Consider the following 14,160-nt stretch of genomic DNA (forward strand, 5'->3'; position numbering starts at 1 on the left):
GAAAAGAATCCACAGTCTTTGACTGATAACAGCCTAGCAGAGTGAATAGCACATAGTACGTGATTCAGAGGTATTTGTGGAATCAGTGACTAAAACATTAAGAATCAATTATATTATCCATGATTCAGAGAGAAGTGCGAGATGATACATTTTTTTTACTGAAGGTCTTTAAAGCTCTCCCTGAAAACCCTGACATTTTATTTCTAGGTCTTAAATTTTCACATTCTCAAGTATTCAGAATCCTTTGTATATATTTAAATCATGCTATAACCAAGAAATTAGAATTTAAGGGATTTTTTTTTAAAGCTTTCTAGAAAGTCTTTATTTTTCTGTTATGATTAATTGCTTTTTCCTTTTATCCCAAGTGAATTCACAAATTTCATAATTTTCATATGTGTGACTGGGATCCATAAAATAAAACTGTGATTTCCCCATTAAAGGAAAACAAGTTTTAGACAAATTGAAAGGCTCTGATTAAATTGTTTCATATTTTTCTGGAATAAAGGTGACCATATCTTTTATTAACAAGTTGATAGTTTGGTAAAATTTTCAGTGAATTCTTAATGGCTTATGACATTCCATGTGCACTTTTCAGTGTTTTCTTAGCCAATATTCCATGAAGTTATGAGTTTTCCAAAAGTTGTAGGACAATGCACAATGCTTCAGTGTGACAGCAGTTCATGTTTTAAAACCAGAAATCAGGTTGAATGTGACTTTTTTAAAGAGCTAAAATTTATGCTTTATGCATATTTGTAAAATATTAATATCTTGGTGTCCCATTTCCTTTATTCTGTTTGATTACCTTCTTGTTAAATAGTAAATTTACAGATCAATTGATGAAACTTCAGGTTTTAGTAAAAGTACACATGCAAAAAAGGAAACTTGTCTTTTTATTCAAGACTTCATGGAATAGAATTTGTATAAGCATGGAGTGTTAAGAAAATCAATTTTATTCTTCTGTAGCATCTAACTCTTCATCTTCATCATCATCATTTGCTTGTGGATCCTTTCTTAGCCGACAGATATATAATTGTCCTGTTCTAGATATACACTTTCCTGATAATGATCTCTGAAGAGGTGACTTTGAATTTGCTCTTATGATTTCTAAACAAGATGAATAGTATGGTAGATTCAGAGTTTCGGAAAACCTTTAAATCTTCTTCCTCATCAATCTTTTGTATATTTTAGTAGGCAGCAGCATAGACCTCTAAAGCTATGTCATGAAATAACATTTCAATAGTGATAAATTCTGAAATTACAGTCTTTATATCTTTTATTTTCTGCTTTTCAAAATTGTCAAATTTCCTCTAGATGACGAGTTGTTCAGGTAGCATCCATTGTCGCTCTCTGTAATCCAGTTTCTGCCTGTGAAATATGTCGATCCGATGGGTTTTGCTGACATGTCCTTTCTAATTGAGTCAACTGTCTTGCCTGGCCTTTTCGATTCCTTGCTGTTAATGTTGCTTTAAGGTCATCCCGTTTCATTTTTACAATGGTTCCGTAAGCTTTCAGAGGTTCAACTACCCTGGCTTCAACCCGTTCAAACTCTTGGCTTGTCGATAATCCTGAAGTTTGGTAAACTCATCAGCAAAGTTTTCCAGGCCCTGCTTTAAAATTTGGGGTCTCAGTAGAGGCATACCCGTTGACTTCACTTACCAAGAGGTCTGCTTTTTCTCGCAGGCTGGCAGTTTTCTGCACATAAGCAGCAAAGATTTGGCACAGCTCTCCAAAATGCTTTTCCACATCTGTGACAGCATCTTGTAAATTGTCTGGTTGGAGTGTCCCAACTGCTGGGGGAGAGCTATGCAGGCTGGAAAGTCTGCTCCAGGCTACACGGCCTAGGCTTCCAGTCTGCACTGCTAGGACCAAAGCCTGAGAGCCTGGGTTGAGAGATAGACCTCAGGGCACAGAGGCGGTGGTGGTCCAGCCTCTAGCCCAAGGCCGGAATTGGGCGTGGAGGCCCCCTAGAGTGGCTCCACTTCCCCCATCGGAGCCCTCCCGCTTGGAAGCACCTAGGCAGCTGGGCCCCAGGGCCTCTACCCGTTTTCCAGGCTGCGCCTTAACATCTTGTCTCGTGCACCATGGTGAATCGTGGGCTGCAGCCCAATGACAGAGGTTCCGCCGCCTAAGGGATGATTTTGATTACTGAATCATATTTCTTTTTGCTTTCTGGATACTGGAGTAGACAGAGGGAAATACCTAAAATCCTTAAACTTTTAATTCGGCTGCCACGATATCTGAAATGATTGTAAAGGCCCTTATCTTGTGCCTTTGTGACTATGAAAGCTGTTACTCCCTTTATCCTGTCATTTTCTTGTAGGGCAAAGGCCCTACTGCTAATGAAGAATGTAAAGTCAGCCATTAATTAGTTCGGCCCTGGACATTTGTTAATCATATCAACTAGACTCTGCTATTGGAAGATAATAGTTCTCCCTTCCTTTTGGCTTACACCTTTAGTATTGAGGTGATATAGTTCTGCCTCCCTTCCTTTTCAACTTGTGTTCTCCTATTTGAAATGATAACAATAACAGTCTCCTCGGAGAAAAAGGGAAAATGGCCTCTTCTCAGGAAACAGAATGGTTCAACTCTGCTTGCCCAACCTCCCCGCAGTTCTGTTTTGCTAAATCTCCCACCTCATGGTTCCCATTTAAGGCCCAATAAGCACAAGTTAAGTTTCCCATTCCTCTAAGCTGGTCCATTTCCCCTAATCCACATCCACAAGGGGGCTGTAATTGTACCTCATGAGGGAGGGTCCTGTCTCTTCCTAATTGAACTACTTTTGGTGCTCAAGAATGTAAACCCACAACTCCCAGCCAATGGGGGATGGGTAGGCAGGTCGAGGGGGCAGTTGCACTAGGGGACCTATATAACTTTGTTACCTGCCTGCTTCCACTTATCTCTTGGGTGCCATTTCTCATGAGAAAGAATTAAAATGGACTGTCTCTGATCTAACCTCTTGTCTTGAGAAATCTTCTTTTGAGTAAACGACTGTCATCCCACTCCTTTTCTACTTTGAACTTCCTATACGAAATGACTTCATCTCTCCTTGCTAAAATGCTTAGAAACCTGGAGCTCCCTAAACTTGGGAAGTCAGATTTTGGGCCGCTAGGCCAACTGCTCTCCTATTATGTGTCTAGTAATTAACTCTTTCTCTCTTTGAAATCCTGGGGTCTCAGGAATTGGTTATGGAGCACATTGGAACAAAAGAATCCATGACCTTTGTCTAGTAACAATGTTTCATTCTAAAATATTTTCAAGACTCTTAAGAACCTCTACAAAATAAAAATAGTGCATGTCTCAAACTGAGAAAAAACTAAATTATGAGATCACTCCAGGGTGGAAATAGTAGCAATACCTATCAATTAGAGTTTATAGCATACAGATACTATGCTAGTAACTCCATTTGCATTATCCTAAATAATCTAAATCTATGGCATAGTTTTATCCCAGTTTTTTTAAAAGGGAGATACTGAGGTTTATAAAAATTAAGTAATACCAAGAGACCTTAATTCAAGAAGGCCGATGCAGTTCAGGGTTTCTTTTTCAAGTGGAAAGGCACATGGCAAACATGGTCAGAGATTTTCCCTCATCTGGAAAGGCACACGGCAAACATGGCATCATCTGCTAGCTTCCTCTTTAGCTCCACGGGAGGCATTTTTCTTTTTCATCTCCAAAAGTCGCTGGCTGGTGGACTCTGCTTCATGGTACTGTGGGGTTCTCTGCTCTCTCAGATTCTCAAGCTTTCTCAAAAATGTTTCCACTTTTATAGGATTCCAGTAAAGTAATCAAGACTCAGCAAGAATGAGTGGAGACGCTACTTCATCTAATCCAGTTTAACAACCACTCTTGATTCACATCTCCAGGGAGAAATTCTAATTAAAGTTTCAAACATACAGTACTGGATAGGATTAGAAGAAACAGCTGTCTTTACAAAATCCTAAAATGGAATTAGGATTAAAACATGGCTTTTATAGTGTACATACATCGTTTCAAACTAGCACAATTAGTTTACTGGTATCCTTTAAAAGAGAACATTTTGGAGAGACCCCCTTTTGAGAACCACAAGAGGAGAGATCCATGAGAACCATGAGAGCCCACATAGCCAGAAACCTTTGGAGATGAGGAAGGAAATCACCACTGGGGGAGCTTCATGAACAAGAAGCTTGGAGAGGAAGCCAGCAGATGTCACCATGCTCACCATGTGCCTTTCCAGTTGAGAGAAACCCTGAACTTCATAGGCCTCTCCTGAGTGAAGGTAACCTCTTGATGGTGCCCTAATTTGGACATTTTTATAGACTTGCTTTAACTGGGACATTTTCACGGCCATGGAACTGTAAATTTGCAACTTATTGAATTCCCCCTTTTAAAAGCCATTTTGTTTCTGTTATATTGCTTTTTGCAGCTTGCAAACTAGAACAGTTGGTTATCAACAAGGAAGAAAAAAATAAGACCAGATGTGGCAGATCCTATATATCCACTTACTCAACACCCATTCCTGCACCTATTTAGCTTGACTTTCTTCTCAAGAGGCTACAAAGCTAAAAACTACAATCCCCAGTCTGCTTCGTCATACCAAGCAGAAGTTTGGGGATAGAATGGAGCCAAATGTGGCCGCCTATCTGCAGGGAGATCTGAACTTCGGGCATATATAATCACAGATGGCTGTTTTTCTGAGGCATCTGCAGCACTTTCTGTTAATCAATTCCAACCGTCTTAAGTGTTAAGAGACAAGTGTGGTAGCCGTGATATTTCTTCCTGAACAAATCTGCCCGCCTTGTCCCTATCTGCATTGGTTTCAAGTTTTCCTCTGTCCCTTCTGGGGATTTTAATGAGGTAGCTGTTGCTAGTTACATCAGCTAAAATGCATTGTTTTTGGACCTAAGTACCTTGACTGATTCAGTAATTGTTACTAGAGACAGGTTATTGCAAATAACAGACACTAAAATGTGGAAATGGCTGAATGGAGGAAATGGGAGGTAGAAAACCAGGTTTTAGATATCAGAAACCCAAAGTTGGTCACAACTTTCATTACCATAAAAAATTTGGTAGATTATCACCTGATGTATTTTGTGAAATAAGCTATGTAATAAATGAGGCAGTAGTATTAGAAAGAATAGATAATGGTCAGATTTAGAAAAATGCTATAAGAATTAGATGATCCCAGGGTGAGATAGATCATCTGACAAGCACAGATGAAGAACAATGTCACATTGATAAAAGAAGCACTCTCTGCCTAAACTCTGAAATCTGTATTGCCAGAGAATCCTATAATTTGGAGCCTTGAAAGATAAAACCACTTTTAGTACCTTAAATTGAAGCACTGCAAGGATAGCAAAGCAACAACCAGAGCAAGAGATAAAGCCAGTAGTCAGCCAGGAAAATGCAGCCAGTCTGTATACAAACATGAAATTAAAGGTGTGGCCTTTTTCTGAGTCTATTATTTTAAATTATCCCAAGACAATGGCCATTAAGTTATGGAGGGTGAATGGGAAAAGTGTGAAAATCAGTTAATAAAGAGAGGAATATAGCTTGTATATAGCTTAAAAACTTTGATAAGATCTTTACCTATAGTTATACCTACTGACTGGACACAAACTAAGGCTTTGATGGAACTTTAGGATGACCATGTACTTAGTCTGGACTGCAAAATCGTGAGACTATCTTTATTCCATTAAAATAAATTAAAACAATAATTTGCAATGTCTCATAACACACCTAGAGATAGTAATCCTTGAAAGCTGTACACAAGCCTGAAGTATCAGATCTGTACAGCATTGCAGAGGGCAGAGTTGGGGACGATAAAATCTGGTTAAAATTTTTTCTGTAAAGGGCCAGACAGTGAATATTACATAAAGTCTCTGTTGCAATTACTCATTTCTGCCAATATAGCTTGAAAAAAGTAATGAATAATTTGTAAGCAAATGAGCATTGGTGTGTCCAATAAACTTCATTTACAAAGCAGGTAAGGGGACAGATTTGGCCTGTGGACCATGGTTTGTGACCCCTGATTTAGTTACATCATGTACCCTAGTAATTGCATATGGCAGTGAATGTCATATACATTTAAAAGTGTATATTTTCAACTCTCCACATTTTTATCAATAGCACTGATATAATCTGACTTCAATACTTTTCTACAGTTGAGCTCCTAAACTATTCCCATACTGCCAGGAACCAGCTATTGGTTAAGTGTATGGATAATAAAGTTCTAATCCTATAAAGGAAGTTTTGTTTTGATTATCTATTCCTGCATGGTCTCTACCTGAAAATTTAGTGAATTAAAACAACCGTTTAATTTTGCTCATGATTGTGTGGGTCACTAATTCAGGAAGGGCTCAGCTGGGTGGTCTATTTCTGATCCATTTAGTATTAGTTTGTTCAAGAGGGAATGGAGGATCTAATTCCAAAATTACTGTGTGGTGTATTCTTGATCCTGATTTCTCCTCCCCCTTCTTCAAATTTCTTTTCAGTTTTAATATATTCCAAAACAAAGCAGGTATTTAATAAATGCTTTTTGATTTGTAAGTCAGCAATCTCATCTTTTTTCTCATAATAAAGTCAGATAATAATTATCTGTCAAGTCAAAAGTCCCAATTATTTCATGCAATCTGAATTTTAGAAAGAGAACCATAAAATATTTTACTCAACAGCATTTATAATACTGATTAGATTTTACTTACATGTGTATTTTAGTAATCAAACTTCTTACACTTGATATTTAGCTCATTCACAACCAAAGGATATTAATTTGAATCTTTCAGATTAAAAGAGTAAAGTAATATAATAGTAAGCTTTTCCTTTCAAATATAAATCTTCTTCCCAAAAATCTGACCTATATTTTTAGACGATTCTAGGAATAGATAAGATGGAATCCCACTGTGCTTAGTTGCACGTCAATGGTGAAACATGGCAGTGGCAGGGTAGTTTTAACTATTGGCTTTCATCCCCACACAAAATGTTCCATAAACAAGCGTTCCAGGGACTGAGGATAAAGATGCGAGGTTTCCTATGTCCTAATCTCAAAAGTTGCAGAACATCATTTTCTTCTACTTTGCAATGGCCAAGCAAGCTACTAAAGCCAGCACATATGCAAGGAAAGGAGTCAATGCACTAAAGATTGTAAAGGGTTCTACCCTTCAAGAACAAAGGGTAGGTGGCTGCAGGTGGGCAAGAAGCGAGGCAACAGCGGGGAGAGATGGGTTCTCTCATGCAGGCAAAGAAGTGGTGCGGGCAGTGGGCCACGCTGAGGGCCTGGGCATGCCAAAGTCAGGGCCCCGGTGTGTGGCCTGGCCAGCTGGCAGCATGGGGGAGCCTCCCGCTCACCCTGTGCCTGAGTGGCAGTAGTGACAGCCCAGGACGGAGGCGAGATGCAGCGGCTACTCACTGAAGGGCCCTGGGGCTGCCTGGGCTTCCAGGGCATGTCATTATGGTTGCTAAGAAGAGGCTGCAGCTCCTGCATTCAAGGAACACTCTGTCTTAACACCAGCCAGATACAAGTTTAAAGAACAGATGCCTCAGGGTCTAAATTCAACATCAAAATGCTCAGGTTTCAACAAAATATCACTAAACATACAAAGAAACAGGAAGCAACAAACAAAATATCACCAAACATACAAAGAAACAGGAAGCAATGGCCCAGCAAAGGGCCACTGCTTTAATGTGTTAAAAGCATTAAGGCATTTAATGTATTAATGCATTTAAGGATTACAAATCTCAGTAAGGAGGACTAGACCTGGACATACCAAAGACTTAAAAAAAATGATCCTAAATATGCTTAAAGAGCTAAAGGAAAACATAAACAATGAACTAAAGGAAATCAGGAAAAAAATAGATGAACAGAAAGAGAGTATCAGTAGACAGCTGGAAATTATGAAAACCAAACAGAGCTGAGGAACACAGTTACAGAAAGAGGGGTCCAGTAGCAGATTAGAACTAGCAGACAAAAGAATCGGAGAACATGAAGCTAAGACAATTGAAACCATCCATTCTGAGGAACAGAATGAAGAAAAGTGAACAGGGCCTGAGGAACCTATGGGATATCATTAGGCACAGCAAAATACACACAAAGGAGAAGCAGGAAAAGAGAAAGGGGCAGAGAGAATATTCAAAGAAATAATAACTGAAAACTTCCTAAATTTAATGGAAGACATGAATATACACCTCTGGGATCATTAGTAAACTCCAAGGAGGATAAGCCCAAATAGACCCATACTGTGGCATATTCTAATCAAATTGTTGAATGCCAAAGATAAAGAGAATTCTGAAAACTGCAGAAGCAGCATTTCACATACCAAGGAGCCTCAATAAGATAAAATGCCAATTTCACATTGAAACCATGGAAGCAAGAAGGCAGTGGGATGACATATTCAAAGTGCTGAAAGTAAAAAAAATTGCCAACCAATAATCCTATATCCCACAAAACCGTCTTTCAAAATTGAGGGAGAGATTAAGACATTTTCAAATAAACAAAAGTTGAGGGAGTTTGTCACCACTAGACCAGCCCTACAAGAGAGGCGAAACAGAGTTCTACAGATTAAAAAGAAAGGATAGTAGACAATAGATCGAAGCCATATGAATAAATAAAGTTCTCTGGTGAAGGGTAATGATCTGGGTCAACAGAAAAAAACCAAACCAACCAACCAACCAACGAAACAAACAAAAAAACCAAAGGGTAATTTACTGAGCACATTAAGATTTTGATAGGTATTTAAATAATGTAAATTTAAAAAAAACCTGGCCATTATTACAGTCATACTACAACATACAATGTTAAGTTCAATTAACCAGTTATCTCTATCAGAATTGACCCCCATTTTTTTTTCCTGAGCAGAAACATGGTCCTGTTTCTGTGTGTTCCTTTGGTTCAACCACCAGAAGAGGTTGTGTAGCCTTCTGTTCAGGTACATTTGTGTATAGTAAATAACAAGGACATTATCCTTGTGCTCTTGAAACTTAACAGTCTTAGAGTATAAAGACTGATATTAATGAAATAATTACACCAATGTAGAGTTGTAACAAAGATAGGTGCACCTGCTATGATGGTCTAACAGGATTTTACCTTGTGACCTAAGGGAGTCACTTAGCCTGAAAACTGAGGAGGAGATAACTGGAGGATAGTAATAGCATTTCAGGGAAGAGATATAGCATGGGCAAAGGCTTTGATGTAGAAGAGATATAATGAGTACGGGACATGAGAGAAGACTGAAGAGCAATAAGCAACGTTGAGCGTGGGATAATAGGAGGCCTTGGTACTAGTCTACCTGAAAATCAGCTAGATTATCCATGAAACATTACTGATCCAAGCTTCCTTATCACTGGATAAAGCATACCTGGAAAACTGGTCTGAGAGTTCAGTTAGGGTGAAGGTTCAGAGATGAATTTTAAAGGAACAGATCCCATTTTACATATCTAAGAATAAGACTGGGTGGGAAAAACACACAAAATGAAGAAATGCGACCTAAAGTCTGAAGCTTAAAGATTGTTATCCTTCTTGGTTTGGAGATTAAGGATCAGAGAAAACCATCCTAAATTGTACTGTATGTCAACAACATCCTTCAGGCAGAGGTGAGTTGTGTCAGAGGATGAAATCTATTCCTATTCCTTTTTGTTAATGTAGATAGATGTGAGCGCAGGTTGCCACAAAAAGGTCCCTGACAGATTCAGAGAAATGACTATCAGAGACATTTAGCTTCCTCTGCTTCCAAAAGCCTATTTGAGAAAAAAAAAAAAAACCTTTGAATCATTTCACATTATCCTGTGATACAGCATGGTATAGCAGGAAACTGTGTAAGAATTGAGAGGTACAAACATGAACACTGTTATTAGAGTCTGATGTAAAAATAAGAGCCAGACACCTGGCTATAGATTCCATGCTGTGGATTATCATGGAATCTATTACTAGAGATGCAAGGCCTATGGTTTTTCAACAAGCCAGACATGAATGTTGCATGGAGGGTCCCTCACCTAAACTTCTCCCCTTATTCTTTCACCTCCTGTCCCCTGTTCACCCCTTGGCATGGATGAAAAAAATATATGTGCAACTTCTGTTGTAGGTACAGAATAATGTGTGTGAGGAAACATCAGTATATATCTTAGCAGATCAAGCATAGCTTCTGTACCAAGGATAATTTTTTACTCCTATGAGTAGCCATAAGTAACAACAAGCAAGTTGTTATCATTCTTGAATGTCATCCTTGCAAATAATGAGATGAGAGGTAATCAGAGAAATGACTATTTCAATCACCTGCTAATGGAATGGTAAACAATAAAATGGTTCTGAAATCCACTGGCTTCTGAAATATCTAATTAAAGTATCTTAAATTAACATGGATGTTACCAAACTACAATAACACTTTGTGACAAATTTCTCTAGAAATCACATAAAAACATATATTGATATAATAATCCTATAGCCATTAGGTTAATATTTTATAAACAAGTTCTATCAGTAAAGAATTTCAAATCATTTATTGTTTTGCATACAATAACTCAGACATTTATTGATATTTTAAATTCCAAACACAGAGTAATAAATTTGGCTTCTTTTCCCCTGAAAATGGGAAATTCTTCTTGGTAAAAGAAAAAGTTAATTATTTTTATACACCAGTTGGTTGTTTAAATTTATAGTTATTTAAAATATGATACCAACAAAAAAATTAACATTAATTGATTAGTACATAAAACAGTTTACAATATCATAAGCAAAAACCAAAAACTGATCAGAAAAATACTGTTTTAAAGTAATTTTCAAACAGATTTCTACTATAGTACAGTTTATCATAACCCCAAGGACTCTGAGCCCATTAATAGAGCAATTCTATACATACAAGATATAACAAACTGATACAGTATTTATTGCAACAACAAATAAAAGGTTGTCATAATGTATGTAACTTAAATACCCTCCCACTCTTCCCCATTGTTATAGTGGCTTCTTATTCCTTAAAGATAGAAACTCCGCCTTTCAGTGTAGAAAGATGAAGTCCTCTCATCAAAAGGCACATTCTTATCTGAAAGAAAAAGAAAAAAATAAAATAAGAATTAAAAACACCGACAAACTATTAAAAAAAACCTATGAAATCCTAGATCAAATTTAAACACATTTTTTAAAATTCACAAAGATTTGAAGGGACAGAAGGAGATATTCAAACTATTAATCTATGGGACTTAAATGAATGCTATCAATAAACTATTATTTTGTTAATATTAATTATATCAGATATAATTCTGAATTACAATGCTCACTTTTTTCAAAGGATTTTATGTATAACTCAGGTGGGTAATAATAGAGTATGCCATATTCATGCCACAGTTCTGTATTCATATAATAGTTAGGAATGACTTTGACTTTATACAATATCATTATTTGTTTCAACAGTTTCTATAAATACAATTCTTTAATCCTGTTTCTAAACCTTCAGAAATGATGATTAATTGAAGTTGCATGTCTGGAAGCATACTCTATGAAACAAAAAAACGTTTACAATATTTTAATACGGTAACAAGAATGATTCAAACAGAAGTCAAAGTTTACCATAAAACATATGCAAAATTTTCTGCAAAATTACTATCCACAGATAATAGTTCTTTAGTATTCATGCTTTCATTCAATGACCTGAAAACTCAAACATTTCCTTACTGCCAGTTGCCAAATTAAGCCTTCAAAAAATACTCTGGGGAGCCAAGATGGCGGCTTAGTAAGATACGCACGTCTTAGTTTCTCCTCCGGAGCAACTACTAGGTGAACAGAAACAGTGCAGAACAGCTCCCGGGGCCATGGCAGGGAATGGACACACAGCGTACCCCAGTCTGGACTGGCTAGACTGACTGGGAGACTCTTCTGTGGTGAGATCCCCAAGTGGTGCGCGATTCCCCGAGCAGCGGCAGCTGGTGGCCGGAGCACCTCCCTCCCTCCTTCTCGGGCCAGCTGAGAGTCTCGGAGAGGCAAGTTTCCCAAGCCACGGCGGCCGGCGCCCCTCTTTTGCGGGCGGCTTCCTGGACCGGATACGAGTCTCGGATCAGAGGACTACCCAAGCCGCGGTGGCCGGGAACCGGCGCCCCTCCCCCGCAGGCGGCTTCCTGGTCCGATGGTGAGTTCCCCAGGCCGTGGCGGCAGGCAACCGGCACCCCTCCAGGGAGAGGAGGGAATTCCCAACAGTGGCAGGGACTGGGTCCAACCAAACACCAATAGGGGCATTAATAATAGGAGCCACAGGGTCCCCTCAAGCCGTGGCGGCTGACGCCCCCACCACGCACGGCCCCCCCGGAACAACTAGGAGAATTGGATTGGAAATCCCCAGGCCGCGGAGAACGGTGACCGGAGGGATCCCTTCCAAACACGTGAGACAAACGTGTGCCACGAGCGCCACCTACTGGGCAGGATAAGAAAAACAGAACTCAGAGATTTCACAGATAAATCTTACAACCTGTTGGGTCCGACACCCAGGGAAATCTGACTAAATGCCCAGACGCCAGCAGAAGATAACGGTCCACGCACAGAAGATTGAGAATATGGCCCAGTCAAAGGAACAAACCAATAGTTCAAAAGAGATACAGGAGCTGAGACAACTAATGCTGAATATACGAACAGAAATGGAAAACCTCTTCAAAAACGAAATTGATAAATTGAGGGAGGACATGAAGAAGACATGGGCTGAACAAAAAGAAGAAATAGGAAAACTGAAAAAACAAATTACAGAACTTTTGGAAGTGAAGGATAAAGTAGAAAAGATGGAAAAAACAACGGATACCTACAATGATAGATTTAAAGAGACAGAAGATAGAATTAGTGATTTGGAGGATGGAACATCTGAATTCCAAAAAGAAACAGAAACTATCGGGAAAAGAATGGAAAAATTTGAACAGGGTATCAGGGAACTCAAGGACAATATGAAGTGCACAAATATATGTGTTGTGGGTGTCCCAGAAGGAGAAGAGAAGGGAAAATGAGGAGAAAAACTAATGGAAGAAATTATCACTGAAAATTTCCCCACTCTTATGAAAGACCTAAAATTACAGATCCAAGAAGTGCAGCGCACCCCAAAGAGAATAGACCCAAATAGGCGTTCTCCAAGACACTTACTAGTTAGAATGTCAGAGGTCAAAGAGAAAGAGAGGATCTTGAGAACAGCAAGAGAAAAACAATCCATCACATACAAGGGAAACCCAATAAGACTATGTGTAGATTTCTCAGCAGAAACCATGGAAGCTAGAAGACAGTGGGATGATATATTTAAATTACCAAAAGAGAAAAACTGCCAACCAAGACTCCTATATCCAGCAAAATTGTCTTTCAAAAATGAGGGAGAAATTAAAACATTCTCAGACAAAAAGTCACTGAGAGAATTTGTGATCAAGAGACCAGCTCTGCAAGAAATACTAAAGGGAGCACTAGAGTCAGATACAAAAAGACAGAAGAGAGAGGTATGGAGAAGAGTGTAGAAAGAAGGAAAATCAGATATGATATATATAATACAAAAGGCAAAATGTTAGAGGAAAATATTATCCAAACAGTAATAACACTAAATGTTAATGGACTGAATTCCCCAATCAAAAGACATAGATTGGCAGAATGGATTAAAAAACAGGATCCTTCTATATGCTGTCTACAGGAAACACATCTTAGACCCAAAGATAAACATAGGTTGAAAGTGAAAGGTTGGGAAAAGATATTTCATGCAAATAACAACCAGAAAAGAGCAGGATTGGCTATACTAATATCCAACAAATTAGACTTCAAATGTAAAACAGTGAAAAGAGACACAGAAGGACACTATCTACTAATAAAAGGAACAATTAAACAAGAAGAGATAAGAATCATAAATATTTATGCACCGAACCAGAATGCCCCAAAATACGTGAGGAATACACTGCAAACACTGAAAAGGGAAATAGACTCATATACCATAATAGTTGGAGACTTCAATTCACCATTCTCATCAATGGACAGAAAATCTAGACAGGGGATCAATAAAGAAATAGAGAATCTGAATATTACTATAAATGAGCTAGACTTAACAGACATTTATAGGACATTACATCCCACAACAGCAGGATACACCTTTTTCTCAAGTGCTCATGGATCATTCTCAAAGATAGACCATATGCTGGGTCACAAAGCAAGTCTTAACAAATTTAAAAAGATTGAAATCATACACAACA

The 14,160-nt window shown here is 38.4% G+C and overlaps 1 protein-coding gene and 1 pseudogene across 1 annotated transcript in view; both read right to left on the reverse strand.

The window, feature by feature from the left end:
- Window positions 1-949: 949 nt before the first annotated feature.
- LOC143665178 (CBY1-interacting BAR domain-containing protein 1-like) lies at window positions 950-7,420 on the reverse strand (annotated as a pseudogene).
- Window positions 7,421-10,451: 3,031 nt separating this feature from the next.
- The window catches only part of FAM174A (family with sequence similarity 174 member A), a 55,785-nt gene continuing 52,076 nt past the window's right edge, over window positions 10,452-14,160 (reverse strand). Inside the window, exon 3 of the mRNA XM_077139070.1 lies at window positions 10,452-11,009. Coding sequence (XP_076995185.1) covers window positions 11,006-11,009 — 4 coding nt within the window. The 3' untranslated portion in view covers window positions 10,452-11,005. The remainder of the gene's footprint in view (window positions 11,010-14,160) is intronic.

This window comes from Tamandua tetradactyla, chromosome 21 (genome assembly GCF_023851605.1).
Source record: "Tamandua tetradactyla isolate mTamTet1 chromosome 21, mTamTet1.pri, whole genome shotgun sequence".
Lineage (NCBI taxonomy): Eukaryota > Metazoa > Chordata > Mammalia > Pilosa > Myrmecophagidae > Tamandua > Tamandua tetradactyla.